We start from the raw sequence: 22,303 nt of genomic DNA, 5'->3' as shown, positions 1-22,303 counted from the left end.
TTGCTTATATTTTTCAATTTTATTTATAGAACGTTCAAGTTCCTGTGATATAAACACACGAACACCAATATGAATGTCAATATGATACCGCTAATATAAACCCATTTGACAACCCAATATGAATGTCAATATGATACTTTAATATAAACACACGGACACCAATAATGAATGTCACATATGATCCCTAATATAAACACATTGACAAACAATATGAATGTCCACCATAATGATACCCTAATTATTAACACACGACACCAATTTATGAAATGTCACATATGGATACCCCTAATATAACACATAACAACAAATATAAAATGTTCACATGGTGATTACCGTGAATATAACACACGACTACCAATATGAATGTCACATATGATACCCTAATATAACACACGACACCAATATGAATGTCACATATGATACCCTAATATAACACACGACACCAAAATGAATGTCATGCCACCAAAATGAATGTCACATATGATACCGTGATAAAACACACGACACCAATATCAATATCGTTTATGATGCCATGCTGTTCCAGTTTAAATTAATGATAAAAAATTCGGTCATGTCATATTACTATATTATGTCATATAGGGTAACGTAACTAGAAATAACATATACAAGAGTTTTTCAGTATGAGAGTAGATAGAGGATTTGACCCATATAAATCGTATTAGCGAGTACAGTGCTTTAATTATGACGCTAGCCAACCTTTGAACACATTTACCGAGTATTTTTATTGGAAGATATATCCATATACATGTATTGCTTCTAAATCGAATGCATCATGCATAGTCTTTAAAATTTGGAAGACCCGGAATGCGAAAATGCCCTAAAGTTAAAATTAATATAATGTTAATAATTAAGTATTTTCATAATGGCCTTGTTAATGGGCTGAAGACTGTAATATTAGCTTGAAGCCAAAGGCCGAAGGCTATAATGACAGTCTAAAAGCCCAATAACTAGGTCATTATGAAAACACTTAATTATTGACAATTTTATTAACTGCACATAATCTAAAAAAGTTAAGTACTTAGTGAAAAAAATGTGGAATTCCGTTGTTGTGAGGTATTGCAAATGAGATTCTTGTTTTAAGCAATTCAAAATGGTGGCTTTTTTCAATTAATAAAAAAGAAGATTCATAATGGCCGAGCTGGAGAGCCAATCAAAGTTCTCCTGTCTCAAAATAGCCAAGTTTTCTCATAAAGGCCGTACTTTTTACATAATGGCCTTGTTTTATGTTCATAATGTCGTGGTGAATTCATATTATAACCTTACATTTGAAGTGAAAACGTGACTAATTGAAAAGTTAATTAATAATTACTTATATTCACCTTGCATCGGTTATTATAATAAAAACACTAGCTTTTAAACTATTGATATTGTAATAAGGTATATTGATGATATCGATTATGTTTTTGTTTCTTTCATCAAGATGTCATGATTATGTATGGTGTTTATATCAGTTTCATTTGTTAGATAAGATGAGATACACTAACTTTATATTAGTTTCTAATGGTATGTCAGGATTTTACATATAAAATTGTTATTTTTTCTTTGCCATGATTTCACCTATGACAATAACTTTAGTTTATTACATCACGATATGATAAGCAATATTTACTAGTATATTGAGATTACTTATGATTTTATGATCAGACTATCATATTTGACATTTATATTAGTTGTGATTGTTATATACAAGCTTCATGTCTGATACTGATATTGTTCCAGTCGTAATCAAGATATTATTGTAACTGGTATGATATGCATGGCAAATATGCATTGTTTATTTTTATATGAGGGTATTGTGTATGACAGATGTACACTATTTGATCATGTTACAGAAGGATACCATGCATGACAAATGTACATGGTTACTTCTGTTATATTAGGGTACCAGGTATGACATATATCAGTGTTAAATTTTGTTATATTAGAGTACCATTTATGACATATGTACAGTGTTAAATTTTGTTATATTAGAGTACCATTTATGACATATGTACAGTGTTAAATTTTGTTATATTAGAGTACCATTTATGACATATGTACAGTGTTAAATTTTGTTATATTAGAGTACCATTTATGACATATGTACAGTGTTAAATTTTGTTATATTAGAGTACCATTTATGACATATGTACAGTGTTAAATTTTGTTATATTAGAGTACCATGTATGTCATATAATAAGTGTTAAAGTTTGTTATAATAGGGTATCATGTATGACATTGATGATGAAGGTCATTGTACAAAAGAGACTATACCGAAAGATATCCAAGCTCTCTGTATACCAGGTTAGTATATATATACAAGTTTTCATTGATCAATGATATAAACTATATGATACAACGATTTTATCAAGTAATAATTGCTTTCAAATTTAAAAGATGTTTCATTTGATTCGATTCAATTACTGTATTATGTTTAGGGCCGAAAACGCGCCGATTTTAAAAGAAAACTAAAGACTAATAAACGGTCCAAGTTTCGAATGCTTCAATGTGATGCTGTGGCTTTTGAAAACTTTACTTGACTATACATTATGTTATGAATGTTTATATTTTCTTGCAGCGGAGGCTATTTATCTGTCAAAGGGTTTGGTAGGAAAAGAGGTCATTTCAACATACCAATTTTCTAAGTCCTACACGGGTACAAGGCTAATTGTTACAGCAGCTGTTCTTCGCATAGGTAATAGTAAAAAATGTATAACAAATTTATTTACGTAGCTTATTTACTACATGTAGGTCAGAAAAGAAATAAGCCAAAATGCATATGTAAGCATAATATGTGCGATCTATATTTGTCTGTGGATCATCCACTGACACCCTAACAAATCTACATAATACACCCGAAAAGGTGTATGAGATGTTTTATACTTTCTCTTATTAAAAATTGTGTTACTTGTTTGAAACTGTTGGGGATTAATGCTATATATTATATATTTTAGGTAATACATGTGATCCAGTGAGAGTATCTCAATCTGTCATTCATCCAAAAGATGTCACCCATGGAACACTTCTAAATCTAGACGTTATGGACATCAAACAAGGAATTAGTGATCCATCCATATTTTTGCCTCCGCAATCATGTAACAGTATCAAATAAACTGTTTGAATAGGTTGCTGAGATTTTACATTGCAAACATTTTGTTACCCTAAATACAAGTTTATTTTCGATTGTACAAGATTCCGTTGGAACCCATTAGCTATTAGATCCTTACCTTTTCTCCACTAACAATTTCCATTTCTCACCTTCATTATAGCAGATTTAATATCAGTTTGTTATGGTGACTGATTTGGTACGCTTTTGTGCGTCGCGTTGGCGCTAGAGACAACACGACCAAGCGCCAAACGGCGCGTTGTCGCGCTGTCGTCCTGTCTCTAGCGCGGCACGCCAAACGGCGCGTTGTCATGCGGCATGTTGTCGCGATGTCACATTGTCGGTCGATTCAAATTGAAGGATTGGCTTATTAGCTAAGCGACAGGGCGACATAGCGACAACGCGCCGCATGACAACGCGCCGTTTGGCGTGCCGCGCTAGAGACAGGACGACTAAAAAACAGCGCGCCGTTTGGCGCTTTATCGTGTTGTCGCTAGCGCCAACTAGACGCACAAAAGCGTACCAAATCAACCACCATAGTTTGTCGCCGTGTTTTCATTATATCTTTCCTTGTATACATATTGAGAGAAGTAAAAGAAATGACCAAAATGTTAGTAAAACTGTTGAAGAATATAACTTATATATCAAGTCTATTGCCATAACAAGATAGAAATATGTCAACCTTCATTTTCCATACTGCAAGAAGCAGTAAATTATTGATAAATTACTCATTATTACGATGGTGGGTCAATATGTAATGTAATATGAAGTATATTTTCAATTTAGCTCGTGAGTAAACTATGCTATGCTTTGAAACAACTGCTTTAAAATTATACCCCAACCATATGTGTAGTCAACCGTTTAAGAATTTTATTCATTTAAAAAAAATACCTTACACGATTTCATTTAAAATATTATGCTGAAGTAAGGGCATACATACAAGTTAGAGAAACATTAGAACAAAATCTGCTATGAATATTTATAATGATGTTTGTAATATCTATGGCAACAACGATTATCTAATCAACTGTGTTCAGGTGGATGCATAGATTTAAGATATGGGCATGAGTCAATTAAGGTTGCCTGTCTGTCATACGCTCCATAAAGGCAAGTTTATCATGACAAAGATGCCAGACTCTTCACTTACCCAGCCCGTATCGCATGGATATCAAAAAGATTCTAAAAAAAATCACTTGAAAGATTGGCGGATAACTGCAAGTTGGTTACCCCATTTGCTTACATCTGACCAGAAGAATGAGCGAAATAAATGCGCTTGAAAATTAATGAAAATGTTTCCGAAGTATGAATGTCGCCGTTTTTCTAATATTGTGACTGAGGTTGAAAGCTGGTTATACTATTTTACGTCAGTTCACTAGTGTAGCAGTAAGATTTTGGCCGCAAAAATATGTTCGTCGACCACGTATAACCATGCGATTATCAAACGTCAAGAAAGTTATGTAGGTTGTTACTTTTCAATACCCATGTAACTCTTGTCCAAATTCCTCTGGCCGTTCTGACACTTCAATAACATTCGTTCTTCGACTGGTAATCAAAATGTTTGCCAACTCGGCTCGAGTCATGCGTTGGTGCTGTCGAGCCCATTGCAGAATAAGACCTCAAATGGGCGCCTAGCTCTGATTGCCTGATCTCGCAGCCGCCTGATGACGGTTCTTTTGCTGACTGCTCTTCCATGTATGCCAAAAGTCGCTCTTACAGTAGGGGTTGCGGTCTTGAAGCCAGATCGGATATGATCCGCTACAATCTGTGCATCTTGTGCTGTGTAGTAACTCTTCGGCGAGGCTGCCTCGGTATATTATCAACATATCCTGTGTTTGAAACTTTCGTAAGAGACTGTCTATAGTGGACACATGTCGGCCAACGGCATGAACTACCTGAAAAAAGAAATGAAATAAGAAAAATGTGTGGATTTCATACTGTACAGATGTAAATTGTGTTTTTTTTTTACATGAGAATCCAATGTAAGCGTAACCGATCTTTAATTATTTGCGTGGATATTGCAGTCAAACAACATCCTGTATAATTTTCAATAAATTTCTGAACGCTTTGGAAACAGATGAATTTGAAAAGTGTTGGTTTATAAATGCCTCTGATTGTATAATATACATGTGATATGTGGAGTAGAATACGTAACAAATAAAACAATTATTTGACAAATATTTTACATTATACAATTCACATGTCACCAATAAAAATTATACATTATTTACATTTCATTAGCATTAAAATAAAAATATACATACCAGGAATAATACAAGAAATCTTGCAGGAAAATAGTAATATATAAAAACATCATTCTATTGTTATTATTATTTCTATAATGAAATAACTAATGTTATGTGAATGTTCTGGTTGTCGCGTAACAAAACAACCCATGTGTAGCAATGTTTCCCCCTGCACTTTTCAGCTCTAAAAACACCTCGTATTTGGTCTCTTGATGTGTGGTTAGTGTCATGATTCCTTTTATTATGTAAAGTGATCTGATCTAAACAATATGCAACACCGGTTTGTCCTGACCTGTATTGAGAATAGCCAATACAAACGAATTACAAAGTGCACTCATTTTCATATGTTATGGTGATATGTCAATTTGTATTTTCACATTACTATGGTTTTACCTTGAATTATAAGTGTCTATGGAATACAGACAAAGACATGATCTACGAGAAGTGTAACATCACACAGCTCAGTTTTAAATAAAGAAAAGTCATTCCCTGAAAACATTAAAATTTTATCAAAGTGATTCAGATACGATGAAAGAGAGAAAGATTGAAAATCAAAACTAGAGTTGTTTAGTTACGGTAAACCTAACAACCATCCCACCCACGTGACTTTAAGTTGGCACAATATCAGCCAAAGTTGCTCAAAGTGAAACATACTGGTGATAAAGCTATAACTGGCCAGCCAAACACAAATGATTAATTTGGTTTATTGTCAACATAGTAGTAAGTTATGGAACACATCATAGAGGCACTTGTCATCAAAACTCACTTTGGAATTTTTAAAAAAGTAATAAGTGCCTATCAAAGCCAAAACATGGCCCTCCTGACTGGTCACATCTCATTTTTAAACGAAAATCAAATGACAAAAGAACGTACACTGACCAGATTTGCAGATTTCATTTTTTAGACGGTCATTTTTGTCTGTCACTTTTGCAACCAGACCATTGGCCCATCGCCTAGGCGATCGGGCAATCATTTAAAGATCTCCCCCTAATTACGCTCACTCTAAATATAGTGGGTCTTTATTAAAATCCCCCTAGGGATACTATTTTGTATGTCAGGCAGATGATACCATTAGAAATTGATTAATTACAATATTGATGTAGATCCAGCAAGCTCGTTGTCTTACTTTATCTGAAAGACAGTATGCGCATGACTTGATTTATATCAAACCGGAATTATTTTGTTGTTTGTACATGTATAAAAGTCCGTTGACCATATCAAAATTAATGAAAACATAACTGATGCTAATTCCAATCTTAAAAGTCAAATGAACGTTTGAAGTCATAATGTACCCTTTCTTGCAGTTGGGACTGCCAAATCAATGCTTTTTATGAGTAATCGCTATTTACTGATACAGATTAACATTCTATTATACTTATCGATATTAATATTTGACTACCAATAAGGTGAATATATTAAGATTACTTATATCTAATCTATACTCGTATCTCGTCAAATTGAAATGTCAAAGTTTGATGAAACGTTCATTTAAGGTTACAAAAGGTAACAAAGATGTCACACATTTGTATAATTACCGTTCTATTTCCTGTCTTAATCATTTATTCTGCTGGATATAAAATTCAATACACTGGACAAAATGGGAACCATGCAAAGTTTCATCAAAACTTAAAGCATTTATTCGGAAGAAGTACAAGAAGCGCACCTGGCAATATTTGTTGTGCGTATGGGCAATGGGAAGCAAATGCATATATAATTGCAAGTACAAAATTGACTCTCGAGAATATAACAATGATTGTTTATTACAATGGAACAGGGAAAATTGCCTTTGATGAAACAAATAAAAAATCTTACATTAGTTTTAATGTAACAGAATTTGCCCCAGGATCAACAAAACATGACTATAAAACATCGACGGATATCAAAGACTTTGCAACGGTATGTAATATGTAACTACATGTATATCATAATTGAACTCATACAACATATAATATAAAGTCATTTTTCGATTTCATAGTTAATTTTTAAATTAGAACGAAGACATTTAATATAAGAACACTATAATACATATTTCTCTTGAATAAAGCTAAACAACTTTCAAATAATTTATAGTCTTGTTAAACTTTTAAAAGTAAAACAAGTAGGAAGAATATTACATAAATAAAATGAAGCATAAATAAAATGAAGCATAAATAAAATGAAACAAAGGTTTTTTTCAGGGAATTACATATGACATAGATGGCGACAGTTGTTTTAAGGAGCCAAATTCAGCGGACATGCAAATAGTTTGTGTTCCAGGTATGTTGACCAATAATGTGTGATAATTATTGTAAAGTCCACTAACTAATATGACTAGCAGGACCTACCTTAATGTCTCTTTTTTTAATGTGTTTTGTAATAATATAACTAAACACAAACCAGTAAAACATGAATCTGTAACGTGTTGCATTTCTATCATTGAAATGTTGGCTTTCTTTCGATGTTTCTTCAGGGAATGCAACAATGATGTCGAAGGGTTTGTTTAATGGCGTAGACGTAACAACATATCAGATCAAGTACAGTACCCCACCATTGGAGGTTCTTACAACACCAACAGTTCGACAAAACGGTAAAACATACACTAAGCAAAATGTAAACAACTTTAAAAGAACACCTGATAACGATGTAACAATAATGCGGTTAATTTTTAAAGTAACAATACTAAAGTACTATCAATTTACATAACAGTGACTATACCTGTATTATTCAAGAGAAATGTTCCAATATCATGTTTTCAGTGCCATTTAAATAAATCAGAACATTTCTTACAAAAATATGTAAGAACAAAATTTCTATTTTTGATAAAAAAAAATCTTTTTTTTCTTTTCTTATTTTTTGTGTTTCTTAAAATAACATAAAAACGTCATTTTTGACGTTTCATAAAAGTACAACCAAGATAAGTACAGTAGCGTTGCGAGACATATTCACTGTGAGAGGGTTAATAAGAATGTATAATAGAGTACCTTTGCATAACTTCACGCGGACCTCTCCCACCAATTCCAAGATAATTATTCTTCGAGTGAGAACTATAACTATCTATTTGTTAATCTGAGGAAAAAAAATAATCTTGCAAAGTAAAAAAAATCGCTTTCTATAAAAATTTCCATCACTTTGATTACAATATGCTCCAAATGTTTCAGGTAGTTATTGTGAGACGATCATGTTCTCCTATGCCATGTTCTCAGATGATACAATTGAAGAATCAGTGTATGATGTTGATGTCGTAGATATCACTCCGGGAATAAAAGATCCATCTATATTCGTGCCTCCTAAAGATTGCAACTAGTTGGGTTATTGGAACACGTCGACGATTATGCATAATAATCTCGGATTAAATACGGATTGAAAGTAGTTATATCACGTGATTTTAGATGTTTACAAAAAGAGGGTGTTATCTTTGTACAGTGTATATCAAATGTACGTATTTGACATCCAAAGGAAAAAAGTCTATTTTGGTAAAATTGTGATTGAAAAATAGCTGACTTATAAATAATCAATTTTCAAACGCCCACTTATGTACATTTCTTTCCTAATCCGAATAATGTCAACAAGTATATATTTTGTACTTTGGGTTTCTTTAACAATAATAAGTACATGTATAAAAATAATGTACTGTTTACTGTGTTCTATAAATTTACCTAATTAAGGTATACATTGGAATAAACTTTATCACCAATTCCAAGCATTTATTTACTATTTGTCGCTCTGTTTATTTCTATATACTATTGTGTCCGAGGTCCTTATCCGAAAGTTTGACGGATAGGGCAGAAAATTCGCGATCTACATGGATATTCTCCACAATACCCAGTCTTGTATATTTATTTTCAAAAGTAAATGGCGTATCAAGCGTATTGAACACATTTATTAATTTGGACGGCCTTTACTTTCAATAACAAGTACATGTATTTGACAATTTTAGAATAAAAACATAAACATAGTTGGTAAACAAATGTATCTCACTCGGATGCTTTGAGCTGAAAATTGCGAATTTCACAACAAGAAGCATGTGCCGGTGTAAGTTATTTTGAAACAGTGCGACGGTTTTCATTATATTGTCGTGTTTTTTGGGGTTTTTTTTGTCTTAGACTGTAGGTCTAGCAAAGTAATACACATTTATTAACTAACCTCGCAAGAGTTCCTACAGTATTGTTTTTAAAAAATCATAAGGCATTGTGCAACACCTTGTACATAAGTTTAATGATTTTACTATTAACCGTCCATCGATGCATGTTTGCAAAAATAATCAGACATTTGGAAATGCCTTGCTAGACGTCAAAAGTGCATGTTAGAATATTAAGTGTAAAAGCAATTAGACACAGGCAATGGGTACTTTTTATTTATCTGCCCCTAAAAGTGAGTTTTGGCTTGTTTTAGGCCAATTTTAAAGCAGATATATAAGAAAATGTAGCTAGCATCCCCTTGTTTGATAACAAATTTGTGCTTATTTCTTCGTTACCTATCAAGGTGTAAAATTTGCTGAAATTCTCTATGCAACAGATTTTATTCTAAAGTTGTTGATATAAAATGGAGGCATAATTGAAGCATAGCAAAATGTAAGATAGAGTCGGATAAACTTTAGATAATGACTGAAAATAAAATTACGAAAAATCTTTTAAAATAAAGTAAGGTGTCAGTATGTTTTAGGGTTATCTACTGAAAGAGATGAAAATAGTGACATTCAGGATCAGATACCTCAACAATAGAAAATTGACCGCCGTTTGTTTTCACAAATTATTTTTAGATATGATTCCCTTTAATTACGTAAATTTTCGGAAAATCTTATTTTTCCTTCTTTGTCTGTGAAAACAATGAAAATGAAGAAACTATAGTAACTGAAACAATATGTATTTTGTTAACGTAAATCTTATCTGTAAACATATGAGAAATGACTATAACTATTGATCCTTATGTCAAATTATCCTTGATATGATCGTACTTATACTCATTCTGTTTTAACATAACTACAATGTACTTGTAAATGATTTATATATTTCATTTACATACATTTAAACTAAACAAAATTTAATGATCATTTTACATAACAAGTAAATATTTGGTATTTATTTCTTTTGAATAAAGTATGGTGGCTGATTTGGTACACTTTTGCGCCTTGCATTGTCCATAGCGACAACACAACCTTTATCGTTATCGCCTTTTCGTCTTGTCGCACTGTCTTCTTGTCATCCTGTCGCTAGCGAAGCACACCAAACGGCAAGTTGTCGTGTGGCCAATTGTCGCGATGTCGCCCTGTAGCTTTAAACAAATAGTCAATTCTTCGATTTGAGCCGAGCAACAATGTGACATCGCAACAACTAGCCGCACGACAACGCGCCGTTTGGCATGCTTCGTTAGCGACATGATGACAAGCCGAAAGTCCATCAACGCACCGTTTGGAGCTTTGTCGTGCTGTCGCTAGCGACAACATGTCGCACAAAAGTGTCCCAAATCAGCCATCATACAAATCAGCCACCATAGAATACAGATATAATGATCATGCCAAATAAATCATAGATATGAATTTAAGATACAAATATCATTTACGAACTAAGAATTAGTTGAACCATGCAAACATCAACAAATCGTCAAATGCAGCCAAGACCTCAAAAGACAAAGTTAGAAAGAACGTAACATATCCAAAGGGTGATAATACAGTATTCAAGTAGAAATACTGGAAGCTACAAAGTTGGAAAGGTCAAATTGAAGAAACAGCATTAAATATATGGAATATTTCCAAGCACAATGATCAGATATAACATTTGGTTCCTCAACGTTATAAGATGTAACACATTTTATCATGTCGGGCCTACATAACACAAAATTGAACACTTATGAATTTTAAATCCTCAATCTAGTAGTTTTACAAAAAGGTGATAAAACTTGTTATGTTCATTTACTTGCTAATCTTGGCTTTTTCTTAACACAGCAGTATCTGCGACATAATCTTCGGGTAATAATTTTACATTGATTAAAATCTCATTTTCGACATAATCTGGTTTCTCCCCAACTCTTTCAGCAGCCGCAATTATAAAAATGACACTTACTGTCATAAACATTTTCAAAAAAGGTATATATCATCACCGATTATACCAAATATACTTTGTTCAAGAATAAACTCCCCACTGCTTCACGTTCTAAACATTGAAACACAAACACAAAAATACATCATTATCTAAATCAAACAAAATGACATCCTATTTCAACCCACTTTTAAGGATTTCAACTCTGCGTTTTATCATATAATCTATTCTAATTGTTTGTTAAGATTTTAAATTTCCAACTGACATTGCCTACATTTGTACCATAAACACAAGATTAAAATTTATTTTCATTTGTCCAAGGTTTCACTAGAATCAAGTAAGAGTGCAGATTTTAGACATGCTCGTCCATAATTGTTTTCCAGTTCTCACCTTCGTTATAGCATACATCACTATGTCATCCTGTTTTCATACCATTACTTCCTTTAACTAATAAAACTTATATTTATTCATTCTTTTTTAAATACGGAGGAGTAAAATGTTTTAGGATTGTAACATTAACAAGTATGTGTATATTCAAATATATTAATGGCAATATATATGAATGACTTAATTATTGGTGAATTTATCATTATCAATTAACAGAATCATTAAACAAATGGTAGGGCATTTCTAAAAGACATTAAACTGAAATTTTATGAAAATTAGTAAACATGATGATAAAAATATAGTAATTAAGTTATCTTATTGTGAAATAAAAGTATTTGGAGATTTAAATATACCTCTAATTTTTTCTACTGTCTGAAAATTCATTAAAAAGAAGTTAACAATATGGTATATGTAACAGCTATGAAATCACCGTTTAAAATTACCGCAAATAAACTATATCTTTCCATGATAACCGCCATATGAACAAATCTGCGGATGTTTCTAAATTTAAAAATTTTACTATTTCATGTTCAAAATGTTGAATTCTGCTTAAGCCGGTGCTAGGGGGCGTGGACGGTAACTTGCACTTTCCAGTACCGTCCATGAACAGGCTCAATCAAACCGAGCCTGCAACATTTTCAATATTGCCGTGTTGGGCTTTCTTTAGGGATTCTGTATTTATCTATTTTATGATCACATCCGTGTTATTTGTGCCGTGTGGCGGCTGTAAAAAGTCTCCCCGTACATTTAATCAATGATGTTATATTTTCGATCCTTGAAGATCGTTCAGCACGACATTATTGTTGTGCTTGTGGTATTTTTAGTTTCAACTTTTCGGCATTTTCTAGTTGGGTGGTTCCAATATTCCTACTTGAATAATGTTGAATCACCCTTAGGATATGTTGCATGCTTTTTAAATTTGTCTTTTGACGTCTTATCTGTGATACGCAGGCTTCATAACCTCTGATCCCCTTTCAAAATTCCATTTTATTTAGTTCCGCCCATTGTTTTTCTCGTTTAGGGCACACGCTTTTTATTACTTGGGGACCATACGCCGCTTTTCATGGAATGGCACGGAAGTGTCACATTGAAGGTTCCATGATAACCGCCATATGAACACATCTGCGGATGTTTCTAAATTTAAAAATTTTACTATTTCATGTTCAAAATGTTGAATTCTGCTTAAGCCGGTGCTAGGGGGCGTGGACGGTAACTTGCACTTTCCAGTACCGTCCATGAACAGGCTCAATCAAACCGAGCCTGCAACATTTTCAATATTGCCGTGTTGGGCTTTCTTTAGGGATTCTGTATTTATCTATTTTTTGTTTACTATCGTGATTGAAATTACTAGTATAGTATCTTAGTTGTAATTATCCAGTGCAGTAATTTTTCACGAGCTGTTAGAATTTGATCAGAGACAAAAACAAATTCAAGAATCAGACATAAACGATCTTTATCGGATAAGAATCATACAGTTATTTAGAGTAAGCTAAAAATGTACGTTTTTACCCGATAGCCAAATTCATCCGTGATTCCCATATAACATCGTCTCAAAGTCGAGTTGTTAAAAAGTGTTTACTTATCCGAATTAGTACATGTATTTGATTAATAATAAAGAGAACATATCAGGTTTAGTTACCTCGATATATCTAATCTATACTCGTATCCCATAAAATGTCAAAGTTCATTTAAAGGCTACGTAAGGTAATAAATATGTCATACATTTGCTTAAATACTGTTATTACTGTTTTCTTTTATGTGTTAACAAGTTTTTGCACTGGATATAATATTCATTACACTGGACATAATGGCAACCATGCAAAGTTTCATCAAAACTTAAAGCATTTATTCGGAAGAAGTACAAGAAGCTCACCTGGCAATATTTGTTGTGCGTATGGGCAATGGGAAGCAAATGCATATATAATTGCAAGTACAAAATTGACTAGCGAGAATAATACATTTATTGTTTATTACAATGGAACTGGGAAAATTGCCTTCGACGAAACAAATCAAAAATCTTACATTAGTTTTAATGTAACAGAATTTGTTCCAGGATCAACGAAATATGACTATAAGACATCAACGGATATTAAAGACTTTGCAACAGTATGTATATATCATAATTAAATTCAGAAAACAAAGAATATGTATTGATTGGAACCTTCAGTTCTTCATGGTTCAGATTTCAAATTTATGACGATGGCATTTTATACAAGAAAAAAAAACAATATATATTTCTCTTTGATAACTTTCAATTAAAATGTCGTTTTGTAAATCAAACAAGTACGTAGATGTTACATCAAATTAAACGAAGCAGATATTTTTCCAGGGCACTACATATGAAATAAATGGCGATAGTTGTTTGAAACTGGCAAATTCAGCGAACATGCAAATAGTTTGTGTTCCCGGTATGTTGACCAATAATTTATGCTGGTATCACTTATATAGTCAATTTGTATGACTCATAAGAACCTACAGTTCTCCCTTTTTATTGTTATACATTTTAGTTATATAATAGTTAAACTGTCCTTAAATTAATAAATAAAAAGTTATTATGTTCTTATAGAATACTAAAATAGAACCAAACACTAACTAAACTCTATTTTAATGGGTTCCATTTCTGATGTTTTTTTTTATTCAGGGAATGCAACAATGATGTCGAAAGGTTTGTTTGATGGCGTAGACGTAACAACATACCAGATCAAGTACAGTACCCCACCATTGGAGATTCTCACAACACCAACAGTTCGACAAAACGGTAAAACATGTTTCTATATGCCGACACTAAGCATAAAGTAAAGTCTCCTATTGTCTACCCAAAGATACTAAAAATCTTATTACATCCCGTCTATTCTTACAAAACAGCCAAATATTTCAACAGCTTTTCGTGACCGGAAGAATATCATTAAAGAGAATGCTTGATAACGATGCGTCAATAATACGGTTACTTTTTAAATAACAATACGTAAGTTCCATAAGTTCCACCATTTTTACATGGAAGTAACTATCGGTGCCATTCACGTAGAAATGTTTCAAATGAATTGTGTTATATTGAATTCATTTTTTGAAAGTCATACATCGTCATATAACATTGTCATTTCTTATTGCCTGTGTCCCTGAACAACAGTTAATAACAATAGGCGCAACAATAACAATTCGGCACCATTGAAGTAAATCAAAACAAACACTACAAACAAACCGTTTGTTTTTGAAAACGTCATTTTTGTGTTTCACAAAAAGTACTAAAAACATCATATTTGACGTTTCATAAAAGTACTGAGATAATAATTAAGTGTTCCGTAGCATGGCACATTCACTGTTAGGGGTAGATAGACTTCACCCAGTCCAATGAAATGGTTCTTCGAGTGAGAACTAAATAGAAGTAATAATAACGTGGTTAAAAATAAATAAAATAAAATTGCTTTCCTTCACTACTTAAGCACTTTTATTACGAAACGTTCTTATAATTTCAGGTAAGGACTGTGAGACAATAATGTTCTCCTATGCAATGTTCGTAGATGATCCGGCTGTATCACCTTTACTAGTGTATGATGTTGATGTCGTAGATATCACTCCGGGAATAAAAGATCCATCTATATTTGTGCCCCCAGCAGATTGCAACTAGATTAGCATTTATATGACGTTTCTCCTCACCTACTCACTCTTGTATCACTCTGATAATCAAGAGAATAGGCCAGTATCATTAATGATATGAAAGACGTTTCACTAATTGTTTGTCCTTCAAGGTCTTTCAACATTTCTCTCTTAATTTGACACTTTTTAGTAACACATATTTAATGAATTTAAATAAAAGCACAAACACAGCGGGGTAAACGAATTGTGTCTGGTTCAGCTGTTGCGCATTTACCCCTTTTCAGTTTCAACTGAAAATGTAATTAAAACTACTTTAAAGAATTTTCAGTTACATACATATTGCGATATGAAGTTCGTATAAATATAGAATTTACAATGATACACATGTATATAAAAAAATACATAATGATTTTTAAAAAGTGCTTCGCTTAATTACTTTCTGATTTATAAATTATTTACTATAAGTCTATAGAAATATATTTGTTTTTTTGTTAAAATGGAACAAACAACCCATTTATCTAAAAAGGCAATTGCAATGGATATAATATTGTTTAGAATTGTAAGAAAGCAGTATTATTAATGAGCCAAAATAGACAAAAGGACACATCTTTAAAATGTGTTGTTGTAGCTTTTTGATTGCCCGTTTTATCCCATTGCTTCATATATACGTGTTCTTTTCACGCCTTTTCACCCCTCCCCCTTTTCTGAGGCATCAAATGTTGATAAAAATGCCATATTTAGAGCCACAACACTTGTTTTCGTTTAAGAAATTGTTGTTTAAAAAAGTGATCACTGTCGGCGCCGTGCCCTATCAAATACACACATCAGGGGGTGCAAGAGGGGGATGTGTCCCCTTCAGCTTAGGGATTTGAAGGGTCTAACAGCCCCCCCCCCCACCACCTCATCGCCAAGAAGTTTTGGACTTGTGAGAGGTTAAAATTGGCCTCAGGTCGATCAGAAGGTAACATGTAACCAAAGCAGAAAAGCTTTTGTTCGACACTTTGAAATCAGTTTTGATGGAAACAATCAACGTAAAATAGTGATTTTTGGCAATTTTGAGATGTCCCCTCGTTGCCATGATAACAGAAAATTAAAGATTGAGCATGCCGTTACAACGGCTATGGTCCAGTCAGTCAACATTTGTGCAAAGTTTGATAAATATTGAAGCATCTTTTTAAGTTTCGTAGCAATTTGAACTTGTAACAGGAGGCTTTCCAATGAAAACAGCCATTTTTCACAAAATGCCCATCCAGTAATGAGTTAAAGTAAAGACACTTTCAGGCAAATTAAGTATTTCGGAGATTAAACATATAGAGTAGACACGTATAACACACACATACACACAACTCAATATAATCTCCATTTGTTGGTGATATGTATAAATAGAGAGAAATAAAGATTCCCTAACGAACGTTCAAAACGACATAATTGAAATATTGCAGGATCGTTTTGATTAAGCGTTAGATAAAAAAGAATTCAAAAAGTACAAAAGCTGTTTTTGTTTACTGATATTTCATTTCGTCAAAGTAAACACATACTTCATTACCTATCGCTTAATAATGGTGATAAAACTTACCACACGTATGAAAACTTATAAATGACACATCTTAGTAACATTTATATAATAGCATAAACAATGTGAAAATATGTCTAACTGTTTAATATTGCAAGTTCTGTTTGCAAGTTCGATCAATTTTTCTGCTGGATACAATATTAACTTTACTAAACAATTTACGGATTATACAAAGTTTCATCAAAACTTGAAACAATTATTCGGAGAAAGTAAAAGAAGCCCGCTTGGCAACATTTGTTGTGCTAATGGACGATGGGAAGCCAAAGTTTTTATCATCGCTAGTGCCAAGTTGACAATAGAAAACAAAACTACGATTGTGTACTATAATGGAACTGGAAAAATCGCTTTCGATGAAACAAACAAAAAGTCTTACATCCATGTAAATGTTACATTATCAACGCCAGGATCATCAACACATGAATATAGGACATCAACGTTTATCAAAGACTTTGCAACAGTATGTACTTTCTAATCGAGTCTCAACGTGATGGGTTGTTTTTCAATCACACATTATACATATATCTTATACGAAGCCTTTATTTTACCTCTTATTCTTATTGTTTTCACAATTCTCAAAAGCAGCATTTTTAATGTTATCAAAACCATAAATAATTACGAATAATTACGAGAATTAATCTTTATTTAATAAATTAAACAAAGTTCAAAGTTCAAATTTTATTTGCAAATCGGCAAATCCTTGCCTTTGGCAATACATACAAAACATATACATACATAGATCTTGAAATATAGCACACATAACTACAAGATACATATATAAACATTTCAAATATCAGTATTCGTTTTGAAATTAACAAATAACAAAGTAGTGTTAATAATATATCATTAATTTCGTCTATTTATCATTTGTTCCATGGTATTAGATCGTAAATCAAAAGCTTTGTCCAAGTACTTACTTATCAGTAATAATCTATGTTTATTATTAGATGACATGATATAATAAAACTTATTCAGTGTGGGAAAAGAAACAAACATTTTTTCAGGGAACTATATATGACATAGATGGCGACAATTGTATGAAGCAGCCAAACTCTGCGGATATGCAAATAGTTTGTGTCCCCGGTACAATAGTCAATATTATTATGTTGTCAAATTTGTCTTTGATGTACACAATCAACAGATTTCATTATGACTTTTGTTATCATTAATTTGCTGTAAAAATACTTGTTGAGTTTGAATCATTATAAAATAAGCTGTAAAGTTACAAAGAAGACAAACTGTATTAAAAAATGCAAAATAAATACACTATGAATCAAAGTCAGACAAACATTTACAAATGTAACGTGACATTTCTTGTTGTTATTTTATTCAACCCCGTTTATAATTGTAATTTGATTTTTGGAAACGTTTGCAGAGAATGCGTCAATGGTGTTAAAGGGTTTGTTGAATGGCCTTGACGTGACAACATACCAGTTTTCTGGAAGTCCAGCGCCGTTGGAGATTTTGACTACACCAACAGTTTGGAAAATCGGTAACAAGTTTAATCACATACTTGTGCATGTTGTACGACTCCGTTAGAAATCTGCGTAATTTTTTAATAGAGTCTTGTTACATAATAGTTGCATCAATGCAAAATGAATCTTTTGACTGCAAATTGGTTCTAATTTAGGCATGTGATAAACAGTATATTATATTTGTATCAATACATTACTAAATTAATTGAACTTGTTGAAAAACCTTCTCTCATTAAATAATGTCAACTGTAAACTATAGCGTTTTGTACAGTAAACTACTAAACATATATATCCCGTCACATCGACAAAAAGATAAACTATATTTTAATGCATACTGAAAGGTCGAGAAAAAGAATAAAACATTTACTAATATCCCGCCAGGTCTGACTTTATTGCATCCGAACGGCTGGAAGAACATCACACTGTACGTGTATTTGACATATCTATTATATTTCTATAAGTTGTCGACAGTATAATTATTTTACAATTTCACCCATGCATTCATTACAAATTTGTGCATGATTCCGATGCTTAATTTGTTCGTACTTTTTCTTAAATTTCAGGTGATTTTACTTGCGAGGACAATAATGCCTCTTTATGTCATGTTCACAGAAGGATAATTTTATCGTACAGTACCGTGTATCAGGTAAGGACGTTGTAGACCTAACTCCGGGAATTCAAGAAACCAAAGAATAATTTGTCCGCCTCCAGATTGCATAAGGCTAATAAAACTACAATATGCAACAATTATCTTCTAGATACAAAGGAATATTGCTGTCAGATTGAACCTAAATTTTTGCCCCATTTTTCAACATCACATTTTATTATTAATAATTAACTTATAAATTTGAACCCTTTTAAGATGCAGAAATTTAATTTCCGAAAATCATTCATAAAAACAATTTTGAAATTATGGTTTCTATTTTCCTTTGGTGTTTGGATTAACTGTTTTTAAATTTCTTCCCTTCAAACACGCACAATGAACGTGTCACTTGATTTTTCTTCAGCTTTTCCAAATTAAGTCCTTGTGCACAATTTCAGATGTATTATTTTGAACTTTTATATACATGTATCAGTGGACCTTGATTTTGATTGATAGTTTACCAATATTAGTCGTCCATTTTCATTTAATTAGCCTGGGAAGACGGGATAATAGGAACCATCATGCCCCATTACCTTAGTTATATGAACGTATTGAACCCAGACGAGTTTGAGCAGTAAACATTCCGGTGTTATTTCACAGTACCATGGAAAGATTTGATTTATACGTATCAAAAAGCATGTTTTAATATTTGTCTGTGCTTTAAATGAAAATTATTCAAAGATTGTGTAGATATTTGATAATTTATCTCGTTTTGAAAAGTGAACAAGTACATCAACTACATGTTTTGTTCCATCTAACGATTACATTTTCATGTAGTTGGGGCGATATCAAACAATGTTGTTAGTATTTTATATTTATTAAAACAAAACATACAAATTGATTTTATCGTACAATATACAAGAGAGTGTAAACGTTTGTTTAAACATATTGTTTTTATTTCAGGAAATATTCATTTCAAATACTACATTTACGTATACCATATGTCTTATTATTTTGAACTTCATTATTGCAATAACGTACATAAATATCAATATACTTTTCACCTTTACAAACAAATGTTGATACTTATTATTAATAGACATAAAATTTCATCTCTGCTGCAAGAATGAAAAAATGCCCTGCCTTCTGGTAAAGAGCAACATCCGAATAATATTTTATAGTCGGGAAGAAAGGGTTTTTTAAATTTTTGAAGTTTAAAGGTTTTGTTAACTCCGGGTGTTCCCTAGTTTTGTCTTTTTCCCTTTCCTGCTCTTTTTTTTCACAAAATGTTTAAAAAAGAAATTTAAATTTACAAATTGACAAAATGAATTCTCTAAAAGACACTTTTCTTGCCCAGGGTATCAAAAAGGAAATTTTTAATTGAAAAAAAACAAAAAAAAAAGTATGGGGCTGTAAAAACATAATCATAAGATTTAGCCCGTAACGAAAATTTAAAAAACATACTACCCCCACAAAAAAAAGGTCTCTATTTTTGTATTAAATTTAATGATTTTTGTATTTTTTAATATAAGCCTTTTTGACATGGAAATAAGATTTTAATTAACAAGACCATATTTACATAAATTTTGTAATATTACATGTATGGTTTTTAAATGTTTAATACATGCTTTAGTTTCCGTGGCAACAGTGAATGAATCGACAGAATCATGATTGGGTTTAATACTGTTACTTTCAAGGAAAACTGCATATTCAATAACCTCTCTAAGTAAGAAACAGTGAAAACGACTAGATGCGACTTTTTTATTTCTCTTTTCTAGGAGGTTTATCTCTTTCAGAATTTTTGAAGAAACACAGGGATGTATTTCAGTCAGTGCCCGGAGTAGTTACTTCCCGGAACCCCAGTTATAAACCTGTTCTCTCTTTTAAGTTTCCTTAATTAACAATTCCTCTTATATTTCTGCATTTTAAAACCAAATGTCGCACAAATATTTGTACAGAATAGTTGTCATTAAAATTTAAAATAACATTAACATAAATATATTTCTGACCCTTTAATTAACTCACTTCTAACAGTGGACGGTTAAAATACCAGGATATCTAGTTGAAATATGGAAATTATGGCGACCATACTGACTACTTGCAAACAACGGGTAAGTTCTTTCAGTTGAAACTGCGTGAAAAAACATTGTGTGGTGATTGAAAGTTACCACAACGCACTAATTTGTACAAGTTATAATTACTTTTTCCCGCCAAGATTGGCTTTGTCGGAGGATTTTGAAATGTATCAACATTTATGTTTACGTTTTCTTTATATTTATTATCATCCAAGAACTTTTATCCGCCCTAAATAAAGTTTTCAACACCAGGTAGAAAATAAGATTATGAATGTGATTCTGAATTGGTAGTGCCGTATAGTGGATTGTCTTATTGCAAGCTGCCTGTCTTTTGTTTTGGTTGTGTAATTTACAGACGGTATTTTGATTAGCTGTAGATGTAGACTTCCGGCCTAACTGCCTATTGACTATCATCTGTCAGTTAAATCGTCATTCTCAAATACAGGTATAACGGCTTTGTCGTCGCAATACAAACAAATAAAAAATAATGTAGAATAATAAAATGTGATACATCTTGATGTAAAAAAGAGTTTGATGCAATTTAAAATCAGATGGTCATTCTCAATTTCGTTGTTATTTCACACGAAAATAAATGAAAACAAGACAAAACCTTTTTTTTCATAACAATAAATATTGCCAACACTCCTGCAATAAAATTATGACGCCGCCGGGTTATTCCAAGATGCTACCGGTATTGTGTTGCTCTGAAGGAAACAAACGTAAGTTACAATTAAACATAGGGAAAATGAATATTTCGAACAAGATTTTTCATTTACATGTAATCTTTTTCTCCACTTTTTGATTTTAACCCTTTTTTACGTCGCGAATAACATGATTCCAAATTATATCAAAAATCTTCTAACATTAGATACAAATTTATTGGCCCCAAATTTAATACGTATCATTTCCTTTCGTCGTCTGGGGGATAACAACTCTACCAACCCTTGGTCCGTTCTGTTCTACTGGTGTTTGTTGAAATTATTTTGTATGTAGGCTTCGAGTGTTACATTTTGTCTTTTTTTCCGTTAACGGATTTCTTTGACGATGGTATATTATTGGTGCTGAGTTTCGGGCGATTTTTGTGATGAAAAAGTGTCTAGTTGAAACTGTAATTTTAGATGATGGACATGGATGCAGATGTAACTTTAGCCGTTTATTTTGTTGGTTTTAATTTAGCTGTTTGATTTATGGTTCAACTTGGGGGTTGATGGAAGTGAACTTTAGATCCTTTGGACGATTGAAGTGGATGGGTTTAC

General features: G+C 32.3%; 3 protein-coding genes across 4 annotated transcripts; all 3 read left to right on the top strand.

Moving 5' to 3' along the window:
* Nucleotides 1-2,222: 2,222 nt before the first annotated feature.
* On the top strand, nt 2,223-3,502 carry LOC132737363 (uncharacterized; the record flags this gene model as incomplete). The annotated part of the gene is given in 3 exon segments (XM_060724633.1): nt 2,223-2,304; nt 2,579-2,695; nt 2,955-3,502. Coding segments are annotated over 3 exon segments (351 nt in total). The 3' UTR covers nt 3,113-3,502.
* A 3,324-nt stretch (nt 3,503-6,826) lies between these two features.
* On the top strand, nt 6,827-8,933 carry LOC132737365 (uncharacterized). The gene is made up of 4 exons (XM_060724635.1): nt 6,827-7,245; nt 7,527-7,605; nt 7,799-7,915; nt 8,487-8,933. Exons 1-4 carry the CDS (start codon nt 6,862-6,864, stop codon nt 8,630-8,632), a joined length of 726 nt encoding a protein of 241 aa, XP_060580618.1. The 5' UTR covers nt 6,827-6,861; the 3' UTR covers nt 8,633-8,933.
* A 4,502-nt stretch (nt 8,934-13,435) lies between these two features.
* On the top strand, nt 13,436-18,950 carry LOC132737364 (uncharacterized). 2 transcript variants are annotated; one of them, XR_009626727.1, is made up of 5 exons: nt 13,436-13,856; nt 14,080-14,158; nt 14,392-14,508; nt 15,224-17,997; nt 18,290-18,950. XR_009626727.1 is itself a non-coding variant. In XM_060724634.1 (4 exons), the coding sequence occupies exons 1-4, from the start codon at nt 13,464-13,466 to the stop codon at nt 15,373-15,375; spliced, it is 741 nt and encodes a 246-aa protein (XP_060580617.1). In that variant the 5' UTR covers nt 13,436-13,463; the 3' UTR covers nt 15,376-18,950. The 2 variants fall into 2 exon arrangements, 1 of the variants encoding a protein (XP_060580617.1); XM_060724634.1 differs by having other exon boundaries at nt 15,224-18,950.
* The last annotated feature ends 3,353 nt before the right edge of the window (nt 18,951-22,303 follow it).

This window comes from Ruditapes philippinarum, unplaced genomic scaffold (genome assembly GCF_026571515.1).
Source record: "Ruditapes philippinarum isolate M1 unplaced genomic scaffold, ASM2657151v2 ctg13394_1_1_1_1, whole genome shotgun sequence".
Taxonomy (NCBI): Eukaryota; Metazoa; Mollusca; class Bivalvia; order Venerida; family Veneridae; genus Ruditapes; species Ruditapes philippinarum.
Note: the sequence above shows the minus strand (reverse complement) of the source record. Positions and strands in the feature narration are given on the sequence as shown.